Source organism: Gossypium raimondii, chromosome 4 (genome assembly GCF_025698545.1).
Source record: "Gossypium raimondii isolate GPD5lz chromosome 4, ASM2569854v1, whole genome shotgun sequence".
Lineage (NCBI taxonomy): Eukaryota > Viridiplantae > Streptophyta > Magnoliopsida > Malvales > Malvaceae > Gossypium > Gossypium raimondii.
Genome location: NC_068568.1, coordinates 35,295,043 through 35,318,194, shown reverse-complemented (window position 1 = coordinate 35,318,194; position 23,152 = coordinate 35,295,043). Strand labels below are relative to the sequence as shown.

The following is a 23,152-nucleotide window of genomic DNA, read 5'->3' as shown; positions in this document are numbered from 1 at the left end:
TACCGCGAGAACAATCACCTAAGGTTTTGGTGACAGCTAACTTCTACACCTGCATTAGAAAATGGAGGAAATGCTGTAAGTTTTAGTCGTGCGAGGGATAAAGATTCCTTACATCGCGTACGAATTTTCCATTCTAGAGGGTCCCCACAGGCTAAATGTAACCACCGATAATAGCTTCCTACTCCCCCTTCACGTACTCAAGGCTAGGTTCCATATGTCATTGCACCCTTTCTTCTGCAGCCTGCTCAGGGACTACAAAATTTCCCCTAGTCAACTTTCGGGTTTCTCCTGGTGGATTGTGGTAGCATACTTCATTGATTGCTGCTAGCGCAACGAGGTTCCCCTACTCGTTGTTTTCTAGCACCTATACCAACTGAAAAGCCATAACCAAGAGAACCCATTGGGGTTTTACTACTTTTCTCTACGCAAAAAGGTGGAGACCATTATTTCAAATCAGTGTTTCAATATTCACCTGAATCGGGGGAAATATATCTGAGTCCAAATTAAACTTGGTGATGGGTTTGGATTTCCAACCAAGTGGTCTTTCACCGAGCCAAGACACGCACTCATTTCAGCGATCCCTCTCCACAGACGGTACCCTAACTCAATTTTTTAGGCTTCACACCGGTCGCTCGCTAATTCTAGAAGATCTTTTAATGGCAATGAACATGTTTCTATATTGTTTGGAGTGCTTCAGCCCCAATAGGTGGAAATGTGGTGACAATAGGGAGGTCGCCTAGTCCATTGGTGCACAACCTGAATGTAATACGTAACCTCACAAATCTACAGGCGAGTTGGGTTTAATACTACGGGGCTACAAGGAGGAACCAATGAATTTCTTTTACAATATATATAGGATGAGTCCTCGCCCATGAACCTCTGCTGCTTCTTTACGAAGGGAAAATGATAGGCAAAATATTAACTTATTAACTGCCTCCACTAATTTTAGAATCGTTGCTGATGCAGGCATCGACCGCAACTCTGAAAACGATTCGACAAAGACTGATAGCATATCTTGCAAAATAAACGAGACCATGAACATTTAATCTTTGATAAGGAATGCACGCAAAAAATGTAAGACAACCGCAGGGGCTATGAATATTGCTTCTGTTAGAGTATGCCCAAAGATCAATCATGAGATGGTTGTAATAACATACTTGATTTATCATGTTTATTAATATAAGGCGTTACCATTATTATTTTAGTTTCTTTTCTATGTGTATAAATAAATGTTTTATAATAATGTCCTGAGAATAATATGATTATTCTTAAAAGATCCTTAGTCAAGTATTATTGTTGGATAGGACAACGATAATGCATTAAGACTAACATGCAATTGATTGATGATAAAGAGTTGTCATTGATATGGAATGTCAGAATCGATACATGAATATGCGTGTTAGAGAATAACATATTGGACTGACCCATTATGAGTATGTTTCTTGGATTATTATGTAATTGTCACGACATTACTCATAGTGATTAATATGTATATGATCCTCAGACTTGAGATCATCATAATCCCAACATTATGAGTAGTATATCTTGATACAGTCAAACGTACACCGTAACTGGTTGTTCTATAAAGGCTGATGTTGGATATACCGCAATCGATGTAGAGGGATATGGTTAGTCGATATAGAATAAGTCCCTCCTACATAATGGGAGTAATATCTTAGGCCACTTGATTAAGTGAGACTAGAAATGCATGGCCATGCTCAAATAAGTTGATATGAGATGTCATACTTATTTGTATATCGTAGTCTGCTTAAGATATCAAGGAACATGGAATGGACTATGCAAGTGTGACTATTCCATGACTTGTGTCCAATCCAAAGATAAAAGACTTAAGGATTATTGCATAAAAGGTTAATCATAAAAAGGTTATGTCGAACCATGATCTCTTGTGACTTAGGTAGCAATGATGCATTGCTAGATGCCACTCATTGTTTGTAACATTGGAATCGTTCTAGTATTACTGCTAACGTTACGAGAACCTCTGAGGTCACACCCTATAGTTGAAATGAACGGAATAAGCCATAGTTGGTATAGTTTTTGGGGGTCGTTTGAATTAAATTAATTATAGAATTAATTTAATTCGGTAATCAAATTTCCAACACATTATGTACAAGGTTGTTGTACGCATAATGAGGACATGAATTTGGTTAGCATATGAATTCAAATAAATATATGGTTTACCGAAATTATATTATAATTAATGTAATTATAATTTTTGGTTTAAAATATTATTATATTTATTTAATTCCTAAAAACCCTAAAAATAAAAGATTTATAAGGATCCCGTTTTTCCTTTGCTTGGGTCTAGCAGCCGTCAAAGAAAAATCACTTTCAAAACTGTTTTGGGGATTTCTTCCGTTCGTAGTCAACTGGGTGGATTACGTAGAGGCCGGGATCACGATAGATTGTGGCTTGGTTCGACAGCAAACCAGACTACTCGTTGTTGAGGCGTTGTTGTCTACTCTGAATAAACATTAGGTAATTTTGCAACCTTTTCACCCCGATTTGTTCCTCACACATGGATTCCTGGTTGGGATCGCCGAATTATTATTTTTTCGCTGCGCCATAGGGGTGCCGGCAATCCAACAGTTTCTACCAATGAGGAAGAAAGAAACAACGGGCATTTGGAGCAGCATCGTAAGAAAAGAATAGACCCTATTGGTCCTACTACCACAGTAATTGACACTCTGGTTTCTCCCTTAGCGAGCTCACAATCAATGACCCTTGTCAACTTATCGATTACTGTTAAAGAGGATCATCATGCTGCTCCTTACATTTCTCCATTTATGCCTGTTACTGAAGAAACATCATTTGAAGGTAACAGATATTCATTTTCGTGGTGAGGTCATCTGGATGCACAAAAGTATCATTATGATCTTGCTAATGTGGCCCAAAAATAGAAGGCTTCTCTACCAGAAGCTACGAAGAAGGATATACATATCGCGGAGTTACCAAACAGTGTACAAAAACCCTCAGTGTCAAGTCTCACTTTATCTCTTCAGTTTTTACTTGTTGAAGGTAAAATGGTTAGGTTAGATCTTGGTGAGACGTGTCAAAGTGAGCTTGCAAAAACTAAAGTAGAATTGGAAAGAGTTCGCGAGCTGTACCTCAAAATGAAGGAGGAAAATAAAGTCATCAACAAGTAAAATTGGGACCTCCCAAAGCGCTTGGAGGTTGCTGAGGTTAAGATCGATGAGCTATCATGCAAGGTAGCCGTTGAGAAAGATAGTAAAGAGGCTATGCAAGCTGAAATGAAAAAGTTACCACGGAGCATACGGTTGCAGTGGATAGGATCATCAGAGAGTGCCACTCTGAAATGACAAGGTCGGACAGAAACAATATGAGGCCTTAAAAAGTTTAAAAATGAGACTATTCAGAACGTGTACAACTCTATTTCTCAGTTGAAAATGAATATATTACTGCAAGCTCAAGTTGTGGGTTGGACTTTTGATGTTCACAGAGTTGATTTTAATGCTCTCTGTGATGTGGATATGGATAAACTGGGGTTTGATGAATACTTTCCTTCGGGTGCTACATGGGAAAAGTTCACGTCAAGCTGAAAAAGCTTAAAAGAATTTTATGTAGACGAAGACCCAACTAAGACTAGCGTTCCTCCTACTAAGAATAGCCACGTGGATCAAGCCGTTGATGGGGGAAATGAGGAAGACAATGTTCTTTAGCTAATTAGTGCTTTATATACCCTTTTTCTATGAAATGAAGTTTGATTTTAGAGGAAATTTGCCTTTATTAATTATTGTTATTACATTATAGTTTTTACAAGCTTATCATATTTATCATATGACTACATCGCTATCATCAAAGCTTTAACGTAAACAAATTTCCAAAAATCATCAGTTGTGAGTCCGCAAGCTATTTTGAACTTATGCAATTTTTCCAAAATAATCAGCTAGGAATATAAATTTGCGAGCTATTTTGAACTTAAGCATATTTTCTAAAATAATCAGTTGGGAATATAAATCTGCGAGCTGTTTTAAACTTTAACAAATATTCAAAAAATCATTAGCTGGGAATATAAATCCGCGAGCTGTTCTGAGCTTAAACAAATTTTCCAAAATCATCAACTGGGAATATAAATCTGCAAGTTGTTCTGAACTTAAACATATTTTCTAAAATAATCAGTTGAGAATATAAATACTCAAGCTACTTGGAGGCAGCGATATGGAATCAACGAGCCTTCAAATTACAGGTGAGAGCTTTTAATTCTAGCGATATGAAATCAGCTAGCCTTGCAATTACAGTTGGGAGCTTTTAAGTCTCGCTAACAGTTTAAAGACTACAATATGAAATCAGCGAGCCTTGGAATTACAACTGGGAGCTTTTAACTATTGCTAACTGTTTGAAGGTTGCAATATGAAATCAGTGAGTCTTGAAATTACAGCTGGGAGCGTTTAGCTCTCACTAATTGTTTGAAAGCCACGATATGAAATTAGCGAGCCTTGAAATTACAACTGGGAGCTTTTAACTATTGCTAACTGTTTGAAGGTTGCGATATGAAATCAACAAGCCTTGAAATTATAGCTGAGAGCTTTTAACTCTCGCTAACTGTTTGGAGGCCGCAATATGAAATCAACAAGCCTTGAAATTACAGTTAAGAGCTTTTAACTTACTAACTGTTTGGAGGTCGCGATATGAAATTAGCGAGCCTTGAAATTACAACTGGGAGCTTTTAACTCTAGCTAACTATTTAGAGGCCGCGATGTGAAATCAGCGAGCCTTGAAATTATAGTTAGGAGCTTTTAACTATCACTTACCATTTGTTTGGAGATCGCAATATGAAACTAGTGAGCCTTGAAATTACAACACGAGCTTTTAACTCTCACTAACTGTAACACCCTTAACCCGTATCCGACGTCAAAACAGGGTTACGAAGCATTACCAGACTTATGACTAAAACAATCATACATTTCATACAGTCCCTGTTACAAGCCATCGAGGCCTCAAATAGACATAGTATTCAAGAAATTTTTAGAAAAACATTGAAATTTTTCAGAGTGTAGGGGACACACGCCCGTGTCTCAAGCCATGTGGGTATTCGAAAAAGGATCACATAGCTGTGTCCTAGCTCGTGTCCGACCCCTTGTAACTCACTGACTTAGGTTACACACGGCTGAGACACACGCCCGTGTATCTGCCCGTGTAGACAAGAATATACCATTTTCCAAGCTGTATTTCTCACTCAAATTGGTGTCAACCTATACACATCAAAATACATACAACCATGGCATAAATAGGCACTCAAGTCCAACCAATATCAAGTTTATAACATGTACATTCACACCATAACATGATATCCAGAAACACATTCATTTGACCACTTTAAAGCATACCAAACATACTTCAAAGGTTACCTAAATGGTTAATTACATATATGAGACATTGTGCCTAAAACTTAGCATACATAATCATCTCCATTTTAACCAATTAATGCCAAACACAATTTCACAAGCAAGACATTCATATATCAACCATACACCACATATCAAAGGGCCATTTGAACATATATACATATCAAAATATGTGACCACCTTACAAGCCATCTCAAATGGCCAAAACACAACAAGACATATATGCCACATTAGCCAAAACACCTATACATGCCATTTAACTAGAATATACAAATTCTAAAATACCAAAATGAGAGTTTGATAGTGTGACACGATTTTCGGCCACTTCCAAACCAAGCGAGCTTCCGAATCATTATAAAAACAAAAATTAAAACAGAGTAAGCAATTAAGCTTAGTAAGTTCGTATGGCTAATAAATGCAAGTTACCATTCATCCACAATTTAGATAAGCATAATTAAAACATAGGTAAATTTCAGTTGGCCCAAAGCCTAACACATAATCACAATCATGTTAATCATGTATAAATATATTAACTTTGAATTACTTTCCGTATTTCACACAAATACCTATACTGGTTCGTATCAACTCTTATAACCTCGTATCATCATCTGTGCCTGTTAAACCATTTGGAATAATACTAGATACTCGGGTATCTTGCACACTAAGTGTCAATACGTGGTCAAAACCACCTCTTTCTCATATCTCATATAGATGTTCACTCTTGAGCCATCACTGGGTCTGCTCATACAAGCTGTCAGTCAAGACGTAGCTACACAGTGCTGCTCACACAAGCTGTAAAGTAACCACAACACATGCCAGAAACTTAGCCACCAGTAGGACGTACGAGACCAGCACCAAAAACACAGTAACCTTTAATGACATGTCATTTGTATCCTATCTATTCTTAAGGTTCAACCGGGATCCATACATTACCGATACCTTGTCGAGAATTTTCGTGGTGTCGTATCATCACAATTATATCAATTAAACATTTAAACACATATAATTTAATGCTTATTAAACATACGAACTTATCTCAAATTTACACGGAGACAATCGACCGATCAATCCACTACTTTATCTTTGCCTCGATCTAATTCCAAACGTGGCTTTTCTTGATCTATATATAATCAAATTTAACTAGTTTAATATTTATTCTATTCAATTCAATCCAATTTCATGTTATGGAAAATTACCATTTTTCCCCTAAACATTTGACCTTTTTACAATTTAGTCCCTAGGCTCGTAAAAAATGAAATTCATGAAATTTCACTACATCCAAGCCTAGCCAAAAATTATATATGCTCATATAAGCCCATATATTCCATAAATTCACACATTGATCACAAAACCCCTAATTAACAATTTCATCAAAACTCACTTAACAGAAGTTATTTATTTAACAACAAGGGTTCATTTTCTTCTATTAAACTTCAAGAAAAACTAATATGCTCTCATGGAAAAACCCTATACTTTCAACCATATTGCAATTTAGTCCCCTATTTAGCTAGATTAAGCTACAACGGTTCCGAAAATATAAAAATCAACGAAAATAGGATGAAATAGCACTTACATGCAAAGAAAAGCTTGAGAAAAAATTTATTCCCTTCTCCTATGGTGAATTCGACTATGGCATGAAAAATAGAAGAAGATGATAGCTTTTTGGCTTTTCTTTTATTTATTTTTTTATCATTAATTACATTTTTACCATTTTTCCCTTACCTAACTTTAAAAATTACTCAATTACCAAGCCATGCACATCCACTAACTAATTTAATGGTCTGATTACCATATAAGGACCTCCAATTTAAAGTTCTATAGCTATTTAACATATTTAGCTAACAGAACACAACTTTCACACTTTACGTGATTTAGTCCTTTTTCACAAATTGAGCATACAAACAGTAAAATTTCTTAACAAAATTTTTATACCAACATATCATCATGCTATATACCACAAAATAATATTAAAATAAAATTTTTGACTTTGGATTTTTCGTCTCGAAACCACTGTTCCGATTTTACTGAAAATTAGTCGTTACACTAACTGTTTAGAGGCCACGATATGAAATCAACAAGCCTTAAAATTACAGCTGGGAGCTTTTGAATCTTGCTAACTATTTAGAGGCGCGATATGAAATCAACGAGCCTTGAAATTACAGGAGGGAGCTTTTAACTCTCGCTAACTATTTGGAGGCACATCATGATACAAATATAATAATAAAAGAATTTTTTATTAAAAATTAAGAGTTGTTGTAGTGTTTTTCGAGGTAATGAACATTCTATCTCAGTGTATAATACCTTTAACCTTTTATTTGCCTTTGCGGTCACCGTTTAAATCTTGTGTCTGCTGAGGAGTAGCCTGATCTATATACTCGGTGATTTCACCATCTCTAATTGCCTCTTTGATGCTTCCTTCAAAGTAATACATTGCTCGTTTCAATGCCCTACATCTTTATGGAAAGCACATCTATCTGTCGAGCTCAATCTCCTCTCACTACACCTCATAGGGGGGTGGACGGGGTAATATACCTGAGCTCTTTTCCTGATTCAAAATATATGTACGAGTAGCGTTCAATGGTGTGTAGGCTTCAAACTTGCCTTGTGGGACATACCTTCTGGTTTGCTTGAGTGGAGATTTCTGAGTGGCACTGGGAGAATTTCCCGATACTTGTGGTCTTTGCCTACCGCGAGCTTCTTCTCTTTCTCTGTACTATCGGTCATTCCTCTAAAACATGTTGCGCATTGCTCTCTTAATCTCTTTTGCTTCTACGAACTTGTGAGCTCGCTCATACAAGTCTGCTAGACTTTGGGGCTTGTTATCAGTGAATAAGTACTGCACATGCTCATTCTGCAGCCCCATAATAAAAACGTTGATGGCCCACTGGTCTTCAAGTTTCTTTGTGTTGAGAGTTGTTGTATGAAACCGCTTCACACAATCATGGAGTGACTCACCTTCTCTCTACTTTACAAACATCAATCTCATATGAGTACTTATTATTTCTCTGTGAGCTCTGAATCTTCCCAAGAACATCTGACCCAACTAAGGAAAACTTCAAACAGAACCTTAGAGAAGAGACAAGTATTGGTCCTTCGCACTCCCTTGAGTGTCGTAGAAAAAGCTTTGCACTTCACTGAATTCGAAGCTCCTAACACATTCATATAATCGTTGAATTACATCAGGTGGACTCGCAGGTCCCTCCTACCTTCAAACATGCCCATCGAAACCTTGAAACCATGCAGTAAACTCACTGTAGCCAATTCTGGGGCCAAAGGGTTGTTGGAGTAAAAAGTCAATCTATGTCTCAATTTTCAGGATGCAATACCCTCACGTCCCGTCGTAATGCATCCATCTTGTCTTGCCACTTCCTTGCCTACGAACTTAGAGTTTCCTCCTGCATGGTCAAATTGTCATGAAAACCAGAGTTATCAAATTGTACTTTTCTTTTGAGCTTGTTATTTTACTTTAATAACTCCCGCTGGAGAGCTTGCTGTTGCTCCATCCTTGCATTCTATGCAACCATTTGCTCATTCATCAGCCTCATCTGATCCTAAAGAGCAAAGAACTACTACTGAGGTGTTTCCTGGTTTAGGGGAAGTGGTAACCACTGACCAATGGGCACTTTGAGGTCCAACAGACCAGAAACTCTTTGATAAGCTGCATTGCCGAAGTTTTCTGGCCTATCAATGAACTATCCTACAAACAAGCCCGCCTTATTGGGTTGACTGTGTGAGTCTGATACTCCAGCCTATTTAGACGAAAAATAGAAGAGAAAGTTCTCATTTGGATAGACCATCTTCAACTTCCAAACTGAAGAAAACTGAAAAGACTAAAAAATCTAATGATCGAAAGTTTGTCCACGCTTATCGCACCAATTGTTGAGTAATTTTGTATCACATCATATTAATGGAAACATTCGAATATTTATACATATTATCATTGTTCATGACATGACCCTACTGTTCATGACTTGACCCCACTATTCCTAGGACTGACCCTCTGAGTAGACCTCGGGCATGCTGGGCACATGTTCCATTCTGGATCGCTTGCTAGAGTACGCGGTCTCCATCTTGCGAGCTATTTGGGTACATTTGAACAGAGACTGCGAACCCCTTTGCTATCCTTTCGATGTTCACCTCAAATTCATCCATCTAGCGGGTCGCTGGTAGGCGACCCAAATCCTATCTGGAATTTGAAATCCAAATATAGTTCCATAATTTTATATTATCATTGATGATATAAGATTTCGTGAATCAAATGCCCCTTAAAATGTTAGATTTAAATACTTTTGACTTTTAGGATGTGTCTAAACACTACAGAGTAAAAGGATGAAAAAACAATCAATTTGATAGTAATTACACTCTCTTGTAAGTACAAGTAATTCTAATTTTCTAGACGTGTTTGGTTGATAAAGTATAATTATATTGAAATCCTCTTTTCATGTTTTGTAATATAAAATGTAATTACACAACTATGTAGTTTTGAATTCTAAAAAAAGAAAGAAAAGAATATTAACTTTTATAAAAATTATCAAAAATACGAAAAAATCTAAACAAATCAAATTATCTTATGAAATATGTTATTCCAAAAGAGTATTCTGCAATATGGTTACCAATAAATTTAACAAGAAAAATAAATATCTTATGCAAGTTTATTTAATTACCTTAGCATTTCATATTTGTTGGGCATTCCTCTATGATATTAAACATATACTCATTGTTATCAACTTGGTATTTGGTCAAGTATAAATGATTAATAATAAATACTATTTAATTTAGTTAAATATTTAGTAGGTCAAACTATGTGGAAAATCATCTCAAGTAAATAAAATTTTTAGAATATTTAGATGGTAAAATAAAATAAAATATAATTATATTTTAAAAATAGAATATATGCTACAAAATAAAAATACTATTGTTATTGTATAAAAATAATTTCTTAAATTTAAATCAAGTACAAATACATTTAAATAGCTATAAAGTAATTAGATTTTAGTGTGATTGTTTGTGATTATTCGTAATTATTACTCCCATTCTCACCTTCCTTCTTGATAATTAAAGAGTGAAATTAAGATGTTCCAATTATATTTAATTCAACAAGACCCACTATTTTTAATATATTTTAAAATTTTATATAATTTAAAATTTACGTTTAAAATGAACCTTAACAAAATGATATCCAGATTTAAATAAATTTGAATGTTTATTTGTCCAAATTCTTTCTGGATTTGAATTTTTTTAAAATTTTATTTTTGTTAACAACTGTTATTGACATGGATCGTTATGTTAACATCACAACGGTTGACTCAGCAAAAGTTAATGACCATATAAAAAAAGTAATGGTTAATGACAAAAACTGTTACTAAAAGGGCTTAGTCAATGCGTTTTTAATGTTTTATGGTTTAATTAGGTGCGTTCTTTAGAAGAACTTAATTACTTTTTCTCTGGATAATTTTATTCGATTTATTTGGTTTATAATTATTTATTTGGATAAAAGTAATATTTAGTGATTGACACTCGTAGGGATGGTCTTATTATATTACTTGTATGATACATATATTTACATGTGTAATTTTTGGCCGACAAGAATGCAAGCGAAATTGAGATCAAATGCTTCAACGTTTCAATCCATTTCTGAAGAAGAAGATGACATTCGAGAATAATAAAATGTAAACAACTATGATTGAAGAAAAGAAGGAAGTGAAGCATATTTGGATTTAAAAGACTCGAATACAAACTTTTATATTTAAATTGAACTAAAATAATCTAAACTCGAGTACAAACTTTTGATTTAACTTATATATCTTTCAAAGAAATTTAAAACTGTATAGTTATAAAAATAAAATAAAAATTAGTTGAATTATTAAAAGATTGACATAGATTTAAAGCTATTATTGACATAAACTGTCATGTCAACGTCACAACGGTTGACTAATCAAAATTAATGATCATATCAAAATAGTAATGGTAAATGACAAAATTGATATTAAAAGGGATTAATTAGGTGCTTTCTTTGCAGAAGAGCTTAATTACTTTTTCTTAATCTTGATAATTTTATTCTATTTATTGATGATTGGCATTATAATTAGTAACAGCTCTTCAAAGGAATGATTTTATCATATTACTTGTATGATACATATATTTGCATGTGTAATATTTGGTTCAACTTCTCAATTCATTTTGAAGAAATCTAAGTATGATTTTTATATTTAAATTGAATTAAAAATAATTTAAACTCGATTTGAGTATTTTTCGAAAGTATTTTAAAATTGTATGGTTATAAAAAAATAAAATTAGTTAAATTGTTAAAATAAAAAAAAGTCCTTAATGATGGAATTAAATTGGGTTTAACCGAATGCAAATGAAGTTTATATATAGCTAGACCTTTTGGACCAAAAGGGAAAAAAGGTTTAAATACACTAAGTCCGGCAGCTGGATAATCCAGTTTTGGTTTTTGATTTGATCATCTATCTCGGCCGCGAGACAAGGATGAATTCAGTGGAAGGTTTACTGACTCAAATCCAGGGGCTATCAAGCACCGCCTCCGATGTTTTATCCCTACAAAATGTGCTTAAACAAGCTGATGAGTCGCTCCATGCCGAGTCCACTCGGTTGTTGCCTTTTCTCGACCAACTCGACCCTTCCAAACACTCTCTCGGTTACCTCTATTTCCTGTGAGTTCCTTTTCAAATCGGGTCTTCAAAATAATCAAATTTTCGATGTCGAATTTCGTGAAGGTTTCTTTCTGTTTTCCCCTTAAAAAGATGATCTGGGCATTGTCTAGAATTTGTTGTTTAATTGAACATTGAATCTTGAGTATTTTTGTTGATGTCTAGAGTTTTTGCTGAATATAAAATCTGGGTTTTGTATAAACTTACTAAATCTTTGTGATTTCGCATGGGGTTTGCTTATATTTAGTCGGAAAAGTAATATTTATGAATCTTATTAATGATTCAACAGAGAGGCTTGCACTGCTGGTCCAGTTACAACAGAATCAGCTAGTTCATTTGTGTTAGTCATTGCCAGATTTATCAGTTCATGTGTTGCTGAGCAAATACGCTTGGCTCCTGATAAGTGTATGTTACTCTTACTTTGGATCAGATTGTTATCGAGATTGGCAAAGTTTTTGCTTGTCAGTTATTGATACTTGATATGTTCTTGTTGATTTTAATGTGCTTGGCAGTTATATCTGTTTGTAAGAGGTTCAAGGACCAAGTTCTGTTGCTTGAGGAACCCTTGCGTGGCGTGGCTCCAATGCTGACTGCTGTTCGGAAGCTTCAGTCTTCGACTGAACATTTGACTACTTTACATCCCGAGTTTCTTTTACTTTGTTTGTTAGCAAAGTGTTACAAAACCGGTCTCTCCATTCTGGAGGAAGATATTTTCGAGGTTGATCAGCCAAGGGACCTTTATCTCTATTGCTACTATGGGTCAGTTGCTTCAAACTATTCCACTTGCATCTGAATTTCACATTTAATCTTTGTCTGTTATAGGTCCATTGCTTCTAAAACTGTCCAATTTGCATCTCAGATTTTGCATTTAATCTTTGTGTATTCAGATGCTTAGTTATTAGGAGCTCTTATCCTTTCCTTTAACACATGTAATCTCTTAAGGAAATTTGCTCCCTTCAATAGCCACATGTTACATCTAACTTTTTCCTTTGTCATTATGAATTCATTTTTTACAAGAACCAAGCAGCAAAATGTTGTTACCTACTGAAAGTGAAAGATATATCCTTTAAATAATTGATTTACTCCTCTCCAATCTTAAATTTGACATTATTCTCCTTGATTTGCTTGTTCCACTAATTTAGCATCAGTGAGGGGAATCACTGATAGGTTTCTGGTTTGACATTGCGTCAGGGGAATGATATGCATTGGACAAAAGTGTTTTCGGAAAGCATTGGAGCTTCTACACAATGTATGCTGTTTCTTTACAGCTCTTTTATTCACTTCTTGTCAGCTGCTAGAACAAATTATCCTATTTTTATGTGCTTTATGGTAATTGTCTAGGTTGTGACCGCTCCAATGTCTACCATCAACGCTATAGCTGTTGAGGCTTACAAAAAATATATATTGGTCTCTCTTATTCACCATGGACAGGTACGTTATTTATTTGACATTGTTTTATGTATTTAGAATGTATGGACGAATCCTTTAAAAAGGAAAAAAGAAGGTATGGACATATTAGTTCCCAATTTGGAGGCTATGGCTTGAAAAAGTGAATCGTTTGACCATTTAGACCACATATACATTTGCAACTCAGTCTTTTGCTCTTCATCTCTGAATGGTGAAATTTCCTTTGATTATTCCATTCCCTTGGTTACAGCTTTCTACCAGTCTCCCCAAGTATGCTTCAGGAGTTGCTCAGAGAAACTTGAAGAGCTTATGTCTGGTACATTTCAATTCTCGGACTAATGATGTTGAAGGTTTTGTACATATATAAAAAGAAATATCCCTCTACTTCAGTAGTTATCTTTTGTTGAGTTTACTGATTAACATTTTTCTTTTGTTCCTTGGGTAGTCATATATCGAACTGGCAAATAGTTATAACAATGGGAAAATTGCAGACTTAGAGACTTATGTTCAGGCAAACATGGAGAAATTTGGAAGTGTAAGTGCTGTATCAAATAATTTATGCATACTCCCGTGCTTTATTTATTTGATGTTCTGAAAGAAGTTTTGTGCTTTTACCAGGACAACAATCTAGGTTTGGTGAAGCAGGTTGTATCATCTATATACAAGCGAAACATCCAGAGGTTGACCCAGACATATTTAACGCTCTCACTTCAGGACATAGCTAACACGGTGCAACTGAATAGCCCCAAGGAGGCAGAAATGCATGTCCTTCAAATGGTAATGTTGGATCTTCTGTTTTAGTTAATTAAGGGTAAAGCTTCATAGCATCTGTTTCATATTTCCACTGTTGACATGTTCATGTCAAACTTCAGATCCAAGATGGTGAGATATATGCAACAATCAACCAGAAGGATGGGATGGTTAGATTCCTAGAGGATCCTGAACTATATAAGACCTGTGAAATGATAGAGCATATTGACTTATCGATCCAAAGGTACACTCTATAGAATAGACACTGCTATCATGTTTTGCTTGAATAGATAATTTTCTATTGCTTATGAACATACTTGTTTAGAAATAGTACTTTTTCAAGATTGGCATTTAGTATAATTTATAACAATCTACAATATGAAAATCCTGATTGGATTTGAGTTCTTGATTCAAGTGATACCTACTCAGGGAATTAACAAAATGTCCTAACAATAACAAAAATCCAGAGTGGGTGAGCAATGGTTCATTAGAAAGAGTTGCAACGCATAATGTTATTGATCATATAGATATTTAGTGGGGCACCGGTGATTATTTGTTTGGCACTTTCAATTATAAACAAAGCTTTATCAATTGATTTTCTCCCCCTTTTTTCTGGTGTTCCATTACAGGTTGATGACCCTCTCAAAGAAGCTGACTGTTATGGATGAACTCATTTCATGTGATCCATTGTATCTAGGAAAAGTGAGCCTGCCATTTCCATTCATCAAATTGTTTTAGTTAATATGTTTAAGAACCATTGATTTGTAACTATACAATACCTTTCTGTGTCCAGGCTGGGAGAGAGCGACAAAGGTTCGACTTTGATGACTTTGACAGTGTTCCTCAGAGGTTTAATATTTGAGAGCGGTAAATGACAACTAGAAAGATGCTAGACATACCAATATATGTTCAAATGGCTCTGAGTTGTTAAAGGAGGTGGCAAATTTTCTTAAGTAGATTTGTTCACTTAATCTATGGGATGTGTTTTGCTCTTACAAGAGATATTATTGAACAGAGTGATGGAAGACTAGCTTTTGCACATTACTTGAATAGATTCAATTGATTTCCATATAACTACTTCTTGCCCTTGCTGTATTTTCTCATTTTTCTAATAATTGAAGTTGAGACTAGTTTAGATAGTTAAGTGTAGCAATGGAACAGTTTGAACAGCCTCCCGATTTGCGGAGGCTGAGGCTGAGGCTGAGGATGAAGCATTTTCATAGTAAGTGAATTGCAAATTTCATGCTAGTGGGAAAGAACAGAACAAGAGCAAAAACAAGGAACCTGAGGAAGAGGCAGCTCTGTTGATGTGAAAATGGTTTGAATACTAGAAATCACCTACAAAGAGTAGGGTCTCCAAAGTTGAAGTAATTCTAACGGTTCATACAAACACGCTTGAGGCTTTATTACTGATAAAAAGTTTTCTCACGGAAAGCTAATTATCATTTATGTGATTTGAGTTGATGCTTGTGATTAATTAATTATAGTGTATGCTACTTGCTGTAAACTAAGATCATAAGAAGGATTAATTCAAATTCTCAAAACTAACTGGAAATAAAAGATGCTTAACCATATATAAAAAAGAAATATATCGACAAGTTTGACATTGTTGTTACAGTAATTTTACAATAATTTAGAGAGAAAATAGGTTTAAAGGCAATATCATGTTTAGGAAATGCATAAAGAGGCTACCAACTTTCAACTCTAAGAAATCGGTAGAAATCAAGATCAAAATACCACATGGTTTCTTCATAGTTCACATAAAAACACCCTGATTTTTGTTTGCCCCTAAGCCAATACAATCCAAGTATACCCCAGTCTAGACCCCACTCTTCTTCTCTTATCCCTTCCCTTCCCCAAAAATAATATCTTCAAGAAAAGTTACAAACCTCAGCCTTCTTCTCGCTTCTCCAGTTTCTTTCAAGCAGCTTCCTTCATGGAGCTCACTTGTTTGCATAACAAATTCAATTTGTCTGCTTTGCCTCACCTTTCACTTCCATCCTCCAAGAACCCTAACCCCAGATTCTTTTCTAGAAAAAGGAACAATCTTTGTCTGGCCTCAACTTCTGATACCCTTGTGACTGGCTCCGGAAAAGAAGTTAGCAGCAAGAAAGATGCTGAATTGGGGGACTTGAAATCTTGGATGCACAAAAATGGCTTGCCACCCTGTAAAGTTGTTCTCAAAGAGAGGCCTTCTTATGATGAGAAGCATAGACCTATACATTACGTCGCTGCCTGTGAGGATCTTCGGGTAATTAAAATGGCTTAAATTATTTGGTTCTGTTTGGCGTATTCTGTTCTGGGATCCTGTCAAAATTGCCATTTTTTTTTGGGTTCTTTGTTCTTGGTTATGTAGGCGGGTGACGTGGCTTTTTCGGTGCCGAATTCATTGGTTGTAACGCTTGAGAGAGTGCTGGGAAATGAGACTGTTGGTAAGGTGCATTATATAAGGTGTTGAAGATTTCATATAGCAATGAATATTCCTTTCAATACGCGAAACTTGATTTATATGAGGGGTTTTTGTGTATACATGAAATATCTTGGTAATTTTCTTCGAATTGGCGAAGGGTATTATGGACTTAAATGGTAGTTTAGACCGTAGTTACAGCTGTTTCTCTACATTTTTGTTCCTAGTCTGCCCTGTATATTTCTAACTTGCAAATCTAGATATTGTAGAGATTTGTTTGTCCACCTACACTTCTATAGCGTTGTGGTAAATGTTGACTAATTAGAGGAGGAGATAAGCAATGTAGAGTAGGATTCCATTTCTTTGCAGCACTTAATGGAGCATCTATGTTCAGAATTTTTTTTGTCTTTTTTGCACTTAACTTAGTTGTGTAATTACCCTGACCTTTTCTAATTTATACAGCGGAACTTTTGACAACAAACAAGTTGTCAGAATTGGCATGCTTAGCGTTGTACTTAATGTATGAGAAGAAGCAAGGAAAGAAATCATTCTGGTATCCATATATTAGAGAGCTTGATCGCCAACGTGGAAGGGGCCAGCTGGCTGTGGAATCTCCACTTCTATGGTCAGATGATGAATTGGCTTACCTAACGGGTAGCCCCACTAAGGTAGCTGCAAAAACACATTGTCTTTTTATCCCCTTACCCTTGTTATTTTTCAATATCTGATTTACTGTTTTATGGTTCATTGAATTTCATGACCGAGTTCTATTGTTTGCAAGTTAGGCTGAAATTCTTGAAAGGGCTGAAGGAATAAAGAGAGAGTATAATGAACTTGATACTGTTTGGTTTATGGCTGGGTCTCTCTTTCAGGTATTGTCTTTCATCTTTTTTCTTTTTCCTTTTCAAAACTTAAGAGTTTAGAGTGTGACCGTAAATTTTTCTTTATTTCTTTGCATTGTAGCAATATCCCTATGATATACCTACTGAGGCCTTTCCATTTGAGATTTTCAAACAAGCCTTTGTTGCTGTTCAGTCTTGTGTGGTGCATTTACAGGTAAATTCTCTTTAGATGATAACCTTTTGCCGTTTTCCCTATTTTCCAAAAAGTATATCGTCGACCCTTGAGGACTCACCAGATGGCAACTTGTTTGCTAAACCTTGTTGATAGCATTGCATATACTGAAACCCTCTTTTATTTTTCTCATTTACTGGAAATTTTGAAACGTTATGTTTGAGTGATAAACTGAAACTTGTTTGTACTCAGAAAGTACCTTTGGCTCGGAGATTTGCATTAGTTCCTCTTGGACCCCCATTGCTAGCTTACAGGAGCAATTGCAAGGCAATGTTAAGTGCTGTTGCTGGTGCTGTTGAACTAGTGGTTGATCGCCCATATAAGGCTGGGGAACCTATTGTTGTCTGGTATAAATATGTCTTATTATTGTTCATAACATTGATTTCTATTTCGGTTATGCTCAAGCATTGAAACCTTTGCCTTTTATATTATTGCTCCATTTGTATATACCAAAACAAAATTTGACATTAGTACATTCTTCTTTTCTTAGGTGTGGACCACAGCCTAATTCGAAACTTCTTATAAACTATGGTTTTGTTGATGATGATAATTCTTATGATCGCCTGGTTGTTGAGGTAAAATCTGGATTTTCCAACTCTTGTTGCAATTTCATGGATTTCTTTGTCATCCGTTTTATCTGTTTAATGAATAAATGTCTTGCATGCTTAAATATCTTATATATTTTGAGATAAGGATTTATTAAAGCAATGCGTAGGATTCAGTACAAGACTTATAAGATGATGGTATCAATTAGATTGAGATTTTGTGTTTTTGTGTGTCATCCATGTTCAGAGTTTTATTTACTGTGTTCAGGCAGCTTTGAATACTGAGGATCCTCAATATCAAGACAAGAGACTGGTTGTTCAAAGAAATGGAAAACTATCTGTACAAGCTTTTCCTGTATGAACTCAAACACGATATAAGTTCGCTTATTGTAAGATATTGTCCTCCCGGTCTTTATTTTGTACATGCTGCAGGTTTATGCAGGGAAGGAAAAAGAAGCTGTCTCGGATATGCTTCCATATTTTCGATTAGGCTATGTTTCAGATCCTTCTGAGATGCAATCTGTCCTTTCTTCTCAAGGTCCAGTCTGCCCGGTGAGTTCATTTATTGCAAATTGTTAATTGCCTAATTTATTCACTGCATGACTAAATCCTAATTGCAAGTTTCCAATATATGATTTGTGAGAGTTCTACACAAATTGATATCCTAACTTATTCACTTAGATGACCAAAATGTGAGTCAGGTAGCTCATGTTTTGTATAACCATGATTCTAGCTGTGCCTTTGATAGGCAATTAAAGTTCCAAAAATCATTTAGTCAAACTAAATGGAACTCTTTCTTTTCTTCCCCCCTTCCTTCTAAAATTCTGGTGAAATGTACTTTCCGTAATAGGTGAGCTCATGTATGGAACGAGCGGTGCTAGACCAGCTTGCTGATTATTTCAAGAGACGCTTGGCTGGCTACCCTACTACACTGAATGAAGATGAGTCATTGGTAATGTTGGTTCTCTTGACCAAGTTGATGATTAGATCCCAACTTATGGTGAAGTGATTTTAACAAACATGTTTTTGTTACATTAGTTGTCAGATCCAAACTTGAATCCCAAGAAACGAGTTGCCACTCAGCTTGTTAGGTTGGAAAAGAAAATTCTCCATGCATGTTTGCAGGCAACAATGGATCTGATTGACCAGTTACCTGATCACACTGTGTCTCCATGCCCTGCACCTTATGCCCCCCTGTTGAAATAAAAGGTATTTTCTCTCACCCACTCTCCTCTCTTGTATTTGTACCGTCAACTTGATATTTGATACTCATTTTCATGTATATTTCAATGAACAGTCTGCAGTATTACCAGTCTTGGTTTTAACTAGGCAAAATAGTGGAAGTTCTTTGCGCTACTTGGATAATTTCCTCTGTCAATGGGAGAGTATATATCAGGTCAGTTCAAGGAACTTGCAATTACCATATGGCTAATTAGCATTTCATGATTCTGCCAGCCCTTTGAAATCCTTAGCAACTACGAATTGACTCTACTTTAACCAAACTGGGGTATTTTGAGAATATATCATCTTGATGGTAGAGAAACTAGGAAAATCTCGCAAAAATGGTGATTGGCCAAATACTTGCTGAATACTTTATTATCATTGCACAGACATTTACACTGACTTTCTGTCTTAATGTTCTACATGGTGCCTTTGTTCTTCATATTCTTGCAGGTAGATTTAAGAATCTGCAACCTCTAAGGAACAATATGGAATAGGGGAAGTTTGATGGTGGATCTAATAGGGCTTTAAGAGAACGAATCATGCTTGTTCTTCTATTCCAAGATATTGGATGCCGTGATGTGCCTTTAATGAATGGTTCTTCAACATGTATAAACTCTTCGTTTGCTTCTTCCTTCTTGCATATAATTTTCTTTCTCTTATGCTCTTCAAGTGGCTAGCTACAACTTGTGTTTGAGTAGTAGTCTGTATGTTATGTACATATGAATAAACGATGCTAACATTTTTTCTGTTAATAAACTGCTATAAATCAAAATTGAATAGGAAAAGATTTAATCAGACGTTAATTTTGGCTCTATACATCTCTCCAACGACCTTCATCGGCTGTGGATTAACTGGTCCTCTGTCTCGTTGCCCTGATGTAAAATACAAATATCCATCCCAGAAAGCAGCTAGGGTAGTCTTCACCCTGTAAGGAAGCTTTCCAATCACTGACCAAGTCTGCAATTACCAAATTTATATACCCTGTTTAAGTTGGTTTGCATGATATTTGTTGTAATTCTGGACCGCAAGTGATTGTAGATATTCAAATTCGAACCAGGAATGTTTTAGAATGAGAAAGCACATACCAGCGAGTCTAAATTAAACTGAAAAACCTCCCCAACAAGTATCATCCTCTTGTTCACTGGATGCTTTTCTGTTGTACCGCCTGTAATTATGATTGAGTTGTTGACAATCACCCAAGAACATTCTATATGGGAGTTTGGTTTTGGCATTGGAGGTAAGACTTTCCATTTCTTCATTTCACCTTCTAGCAAGTAAACATCACCGTACACCACCTGAAGATAATGAATATAGGTTGAGAAAAGCCAAGAAAATGGAACATCAAACATAGAAAAACATGCCATAAAATCTCCATTAACTAGCTGTAACATACCTCATTCCTGCGAGAACATTTGAAGATAGGAGATCCAGGTTTTGCCATAAAATCTCCCTCTTGACCACCGATTACAAACAGCCGATCATTGTACACAACACAAGCTCTGTTAAAACGTTGGGTTGCATGATTAGATCATGTTAAAAAGGGAGGTTGGGAGGGGACGGGTAGGGAAGGGAATCTTGAAAGAATGTCTCTGAAAGAGCAGTAGCGAGACCTGTGTGGTCCTCCACGAGGAATCGGGATCTCGGACCGCCAGTTTTTCTCCAATGCATTGCCATCTTTTACAGCTATACTCCAATGCTCCAATCCAGGCGTGTGGCGGTTTTCTTTGCTGCCCCCCATCACATGGAGTCGGCCTCTCCACAGCTGAGTTGCAGGAGCGTACCTAAAATTTTCAATTGTTGAAAGCTGCAGTGTTATGGAAATTCATAAAGTATGGTGTGATCCATGTAAATACGAACGAGAGTGACTTGCCTAGGGACAGGTAAAGGAGGAAAGTCATGCCATTGCCTTGTCTGAGTATCAAGAACATAAGTTGCAGAAGTGGGGCCTCTACATTGGGGGCCATACTGACCTGACACCACATATATGTATCTCCCATCACTGGCCACTCCTAAATGTGAATTCGCCATGTATTTTGGTGCATCAAACCTCGCAAACCATGTATTATCTGTGAAATTATACACATCTACATGAGAGTGCACCTGCATGACACCCAACAACATTCAAGACAATGCTTAAACCTTCGAAGATGAAAAACAATTAAAAGAAATAATCTTTACATAGTCGAGGGTGCCATATCCTGAAAGAACATAAAAAAGATTGTTAATCTGTATTGATGATCCATCAAGTCGTACAACCGGTGCTGATGGCATTTGTTCCCATGGCAAATCAGGTGCTGCTATGTCCGCAAATGTTGCTGATATGAATCGCTGAGAGCTACGTCCCTCTCCTACCTACAAATACATTTGGGAAACTGTTAAACAGTTAAAAAGTGGGATATTGCAGTCCATTAAAAGGGAACAAAACCTTGGTAGAAATTTTGGGGTCTTCTCCAGCTCTTGGGACGACAAAGAAAGGAGGTTTGTGAGACACCCAATTGGAGGTGAAGCTAAGATAAGACAAGTAGAAAGAACAAGAAGAAGCGAGATTTAAAATGCAAGCCAATCCCACAAGGCAGGAAAAGGTGACAAGCAATACAAATTTGGTGCAATTGTTGTTCTTCCATTGAGGTTGATGATTTTTTGCCATTTCATTTGAGGGTGGTCGATCATACGAGTGTTGGTGTTTCTATTTCTATTTATCCTTCTGAGACACGAAATGAGAAGACGAAAGGGAGCCAATGCTTTTATTAGAAACGCACAAAAAAGAAGCGACAAAGATTGAGAGTATTACTGTGTGTTATTTTATTTCAGTTTCTTTGGGAAATTCTGAAATCCAGGGACATTCCTACATTGCTGTTTTCACGGTCTTTCTATTTCTTGGGGATGGCAACCACAACGGTGCGGGCCAATGTGGTTGGTTTTTTTTTTTACTAAATTCAATCCGACTTATTTTGGCTAAATTACCCATATGTGATTTTTTTTTTAATTGTGTTTTTAGGCCATTTATTTTGAAAATTAGAGAAATAGACCATCTTTAGAAAGAGAAAGCGCATGTAGCTGGGCGCGCTTTCTATACAATTGGTAGGAAAGTACGCCAACGACTTTTTAAACGTTGGCAACAGTAAAATTTTTTAAAGGGCCAACCGTAAATTTTTTCCTTATAAATACCAGACCATTCTTCATTCTTTTCACTTAAATCCAATTCTCTATTCTCTCTAAACTCTCAATTTTCTCAAGTTTTGTTCGAAATTTTCCTAAGTTTTGTTCGAAATTTTCACCGTTGTTTAAAAATACTACAGTTTTATTTAATTATTTTGTATATTCATTTCGATTAAATTTTCACGAATGGCAAGCTCTCTGATTTGTTTCGACGACAAACACATTTCCGCTGCTCAAGCGATAATTCTAAGGAGAAATTTTAAAATTTATTATTTTCAATTAAGTTAAATTTAAAATTTTTTAATTTTTAAAATATTTTAAAATATTTTATTTTGTTAAATATAAATAGGTGGATGATCGTGTTTTGGAGGGGTTCATACATAATTTGCAAAAGAGCTTAGACATCGAAATTCGTGTTTACTTGCAAGACGCGAGATTCTTGCATGCGTCTCGTATGCTCGGGGGCTACAAACTCAATCCTACACTTATCAACGTGTTGTAGAATGATGGAGGCCCCAGACACACACTTTC

At 35.9% G+C, this 23,152-nt stretch overlaps 4 protein-coding genes across 4 annotated transcripts; 2 read left to right on the top strand and 2 right to left on the bottom strand.

The window, feature by feature from the left end:
- Positions 1-11,778: 11,778 nt before the first annotated feature.
- LOC105779855 (COP9 signalosome complex subunit 3) lies at positions 11,779-15,286 on the top strand. The gene is made up of 11 exons (XM_012603805.2): positions 11,779-12,058; positions 12,345-12,460; positions 12,568-12,814; positions 13,247-13,304; positions 13,397-13,486; positions 13,713-13,778; positions 13,908-13,997; positions 14,081-14,239; positions 14,335-14,456; positions 14,842-14,914; positions 15,006-15,286. Exons 1-11 carry the CDS (start codon positions 11,874-11,876, stop codon positions 15,072-15,074), a joined length of 1,275 nt encoding a protein of 424 aa, XP_012459259.1. The 5' UTR covers positions 11,779-11,873; the 3' UTR covers positions 15,075-15,286.
- A 654-nt stretch (positions 15,287-15,940) lies between these two features.
- On the top strand, positions 15,941-20,276 carry LOC105779853 (uncharacterized). Its single transcript, XM_052629548.1, has 13 exons — positions 15,941-16,463; positions 16,569-16,644; positions 17,082-17,287; positions 17,405-17,491; positions 17,583-17,675; positions 17,886-18,040; positions 18,184-18,268; positions 18,507-18,593; positions 18,671-18,790; positions 19,089-19,190; positions 19,277-19,447; positions 19,536-19,634; positions 19,913-20,276. The coding sequence occupies exons 1-11, from the start codon at positions 16,149-16,151 to the stop codon at positions 19,442-19,444; spliced, it is 1,494 nt and encodes a 497-aa protein (XP_052485508.1). The 5' UTR covers positions 15,941-16,148; the 3' UTR covers positions 19,445-19,447; positions 19,536-19,634; positions 19,913-20,276.
- LOC128040567 (kelch repeat-containing protein At3g27220-like) lies at positions 20,255-21,544 on the bottom strand. The gene is made up of 2 exons (XM_052629549.1): positions 20,548-21,544; positions 20,255-20,419 (listed from the first exon to the last, which is right to left on the bottom strand). The coding sequence occupies exons 1-2, from the start codon at positions 20,851-20,853 to the stop codon at positions 20,255-20,257; spliced, it is 471 nt and encodes a 156-aa protein (XP_052485509.1). The 5' UTR covers positions 20,854-21,544.
- Positions 20,991-22,109, bottom strand: LOC105779854 (kelch repeat-containing protein At3g27220). The gene is made up of 4 exons (XM_012603804.2): positions 21,888-22,109; positions 21,641-21,814; positions 21,333-21,562; positions 20,991-21,243 (listed from the first exon to the last, which is right to left on the bottom strand). Exons 1-4 carry the CDS (start codon positions 22,107-22,109, stop codon positions 20,991-20,993), a joined length of 879 nt encoding a protein of 292 aa, XP_012459258.2.
- Positions 22,110-23,152: the final 1,043 nt, after the last annotated feature.

What these genes read in the sequence shown, in the direction of transcription:
- LOC105779855 (XM_012603805.2), top strand. Translation starts at nt 11,874, where the DNA reads ATGAATTCAGTGGAAGGTTTACTGACTCAAATCCAGGGGCTATCAAGC. An exon ending in ACTTGAAGAGCTTATGTCTG is followed by an intron (nt 13,779 to 13,907) that starts GTACATTTCAAT and finishes TTCCTTGGGTAG; the next exon opens with TCATATATCGAACTGGCAAA. An exon ending in AAATGCATGTCCTTCAAATG is followed by an intron (nt 14,240 to 14,334) that starts GTAATGTTGGAT and finishes GTCAAACTTCAG; the next exon opens with ATCCAAGATGGTGAGATATA.
- LOC105779853 (XM_052629548.1), top strand. Translation starts at nt 16,149, where the DNA reads ATGGAGCTCACTTGTTTGCATAACAAATTCAATTTGTCTGCTTTGCCT. An exon ending in TATCTGTACAAGCTTTTCCT is followed by an intron (nt 18,594 to 18,670) that starts GTATGAACTCAA and finishes TACATGCTGCAG; the next exon opens with GTTTATGCAGGGAAGGAAAA. An exon ending in TGAATGAAGATGAGTCATTG is followed by an intron (nt 19,191 to 19,276) that starts GTAATGTTGGTT and finishes TTGTTACATTAG; the next exon opens with TTGTCAGATCCAAACTTGAA.
- LOC128040567 (XM_052629549.1), bottom strand. Translation starts at nt 20,853, where the DNA reads ATGTTACAGCTAGTTAATGGAGATTTTATGGCATGTTTTTCTATGTTT. An exon ending in AGTTTAATTTAGACTCGCTG is followed by an intron (nt 20,420 to 20,547) that starts GTATGTGCTTTC and finishes TGGTAATTGCAG; the next exon opens with ACTTGGTCAGTGATTGGAAA.
- LOC105779854 (XM_012603804.2), bottom strand. Translation starts at nt 22,109, where the DNA reads ATGGCAAAAAATCATCAACCTCAATGGAAGAACAACAATTGCACCAAA. An exon ending in ACCCCAAAATTTCTACCAAG is followed by an intron (nt 21,815 to 21,887) that starts GTTTTGTTCCCT and finishes ATGTATTTGTAG; the next exon opens with GTAGGAGAGGGACGTAGCTC. An exon ending in CCTCCTTTACCTGTCCCTAG is followed by an intron (nt 21,244 to 21,332) that starts GCAAGTCACTCT and finishes TGAAAATTTTAG; the next exon opens with GTACGCTCCTGCAACTCAGC.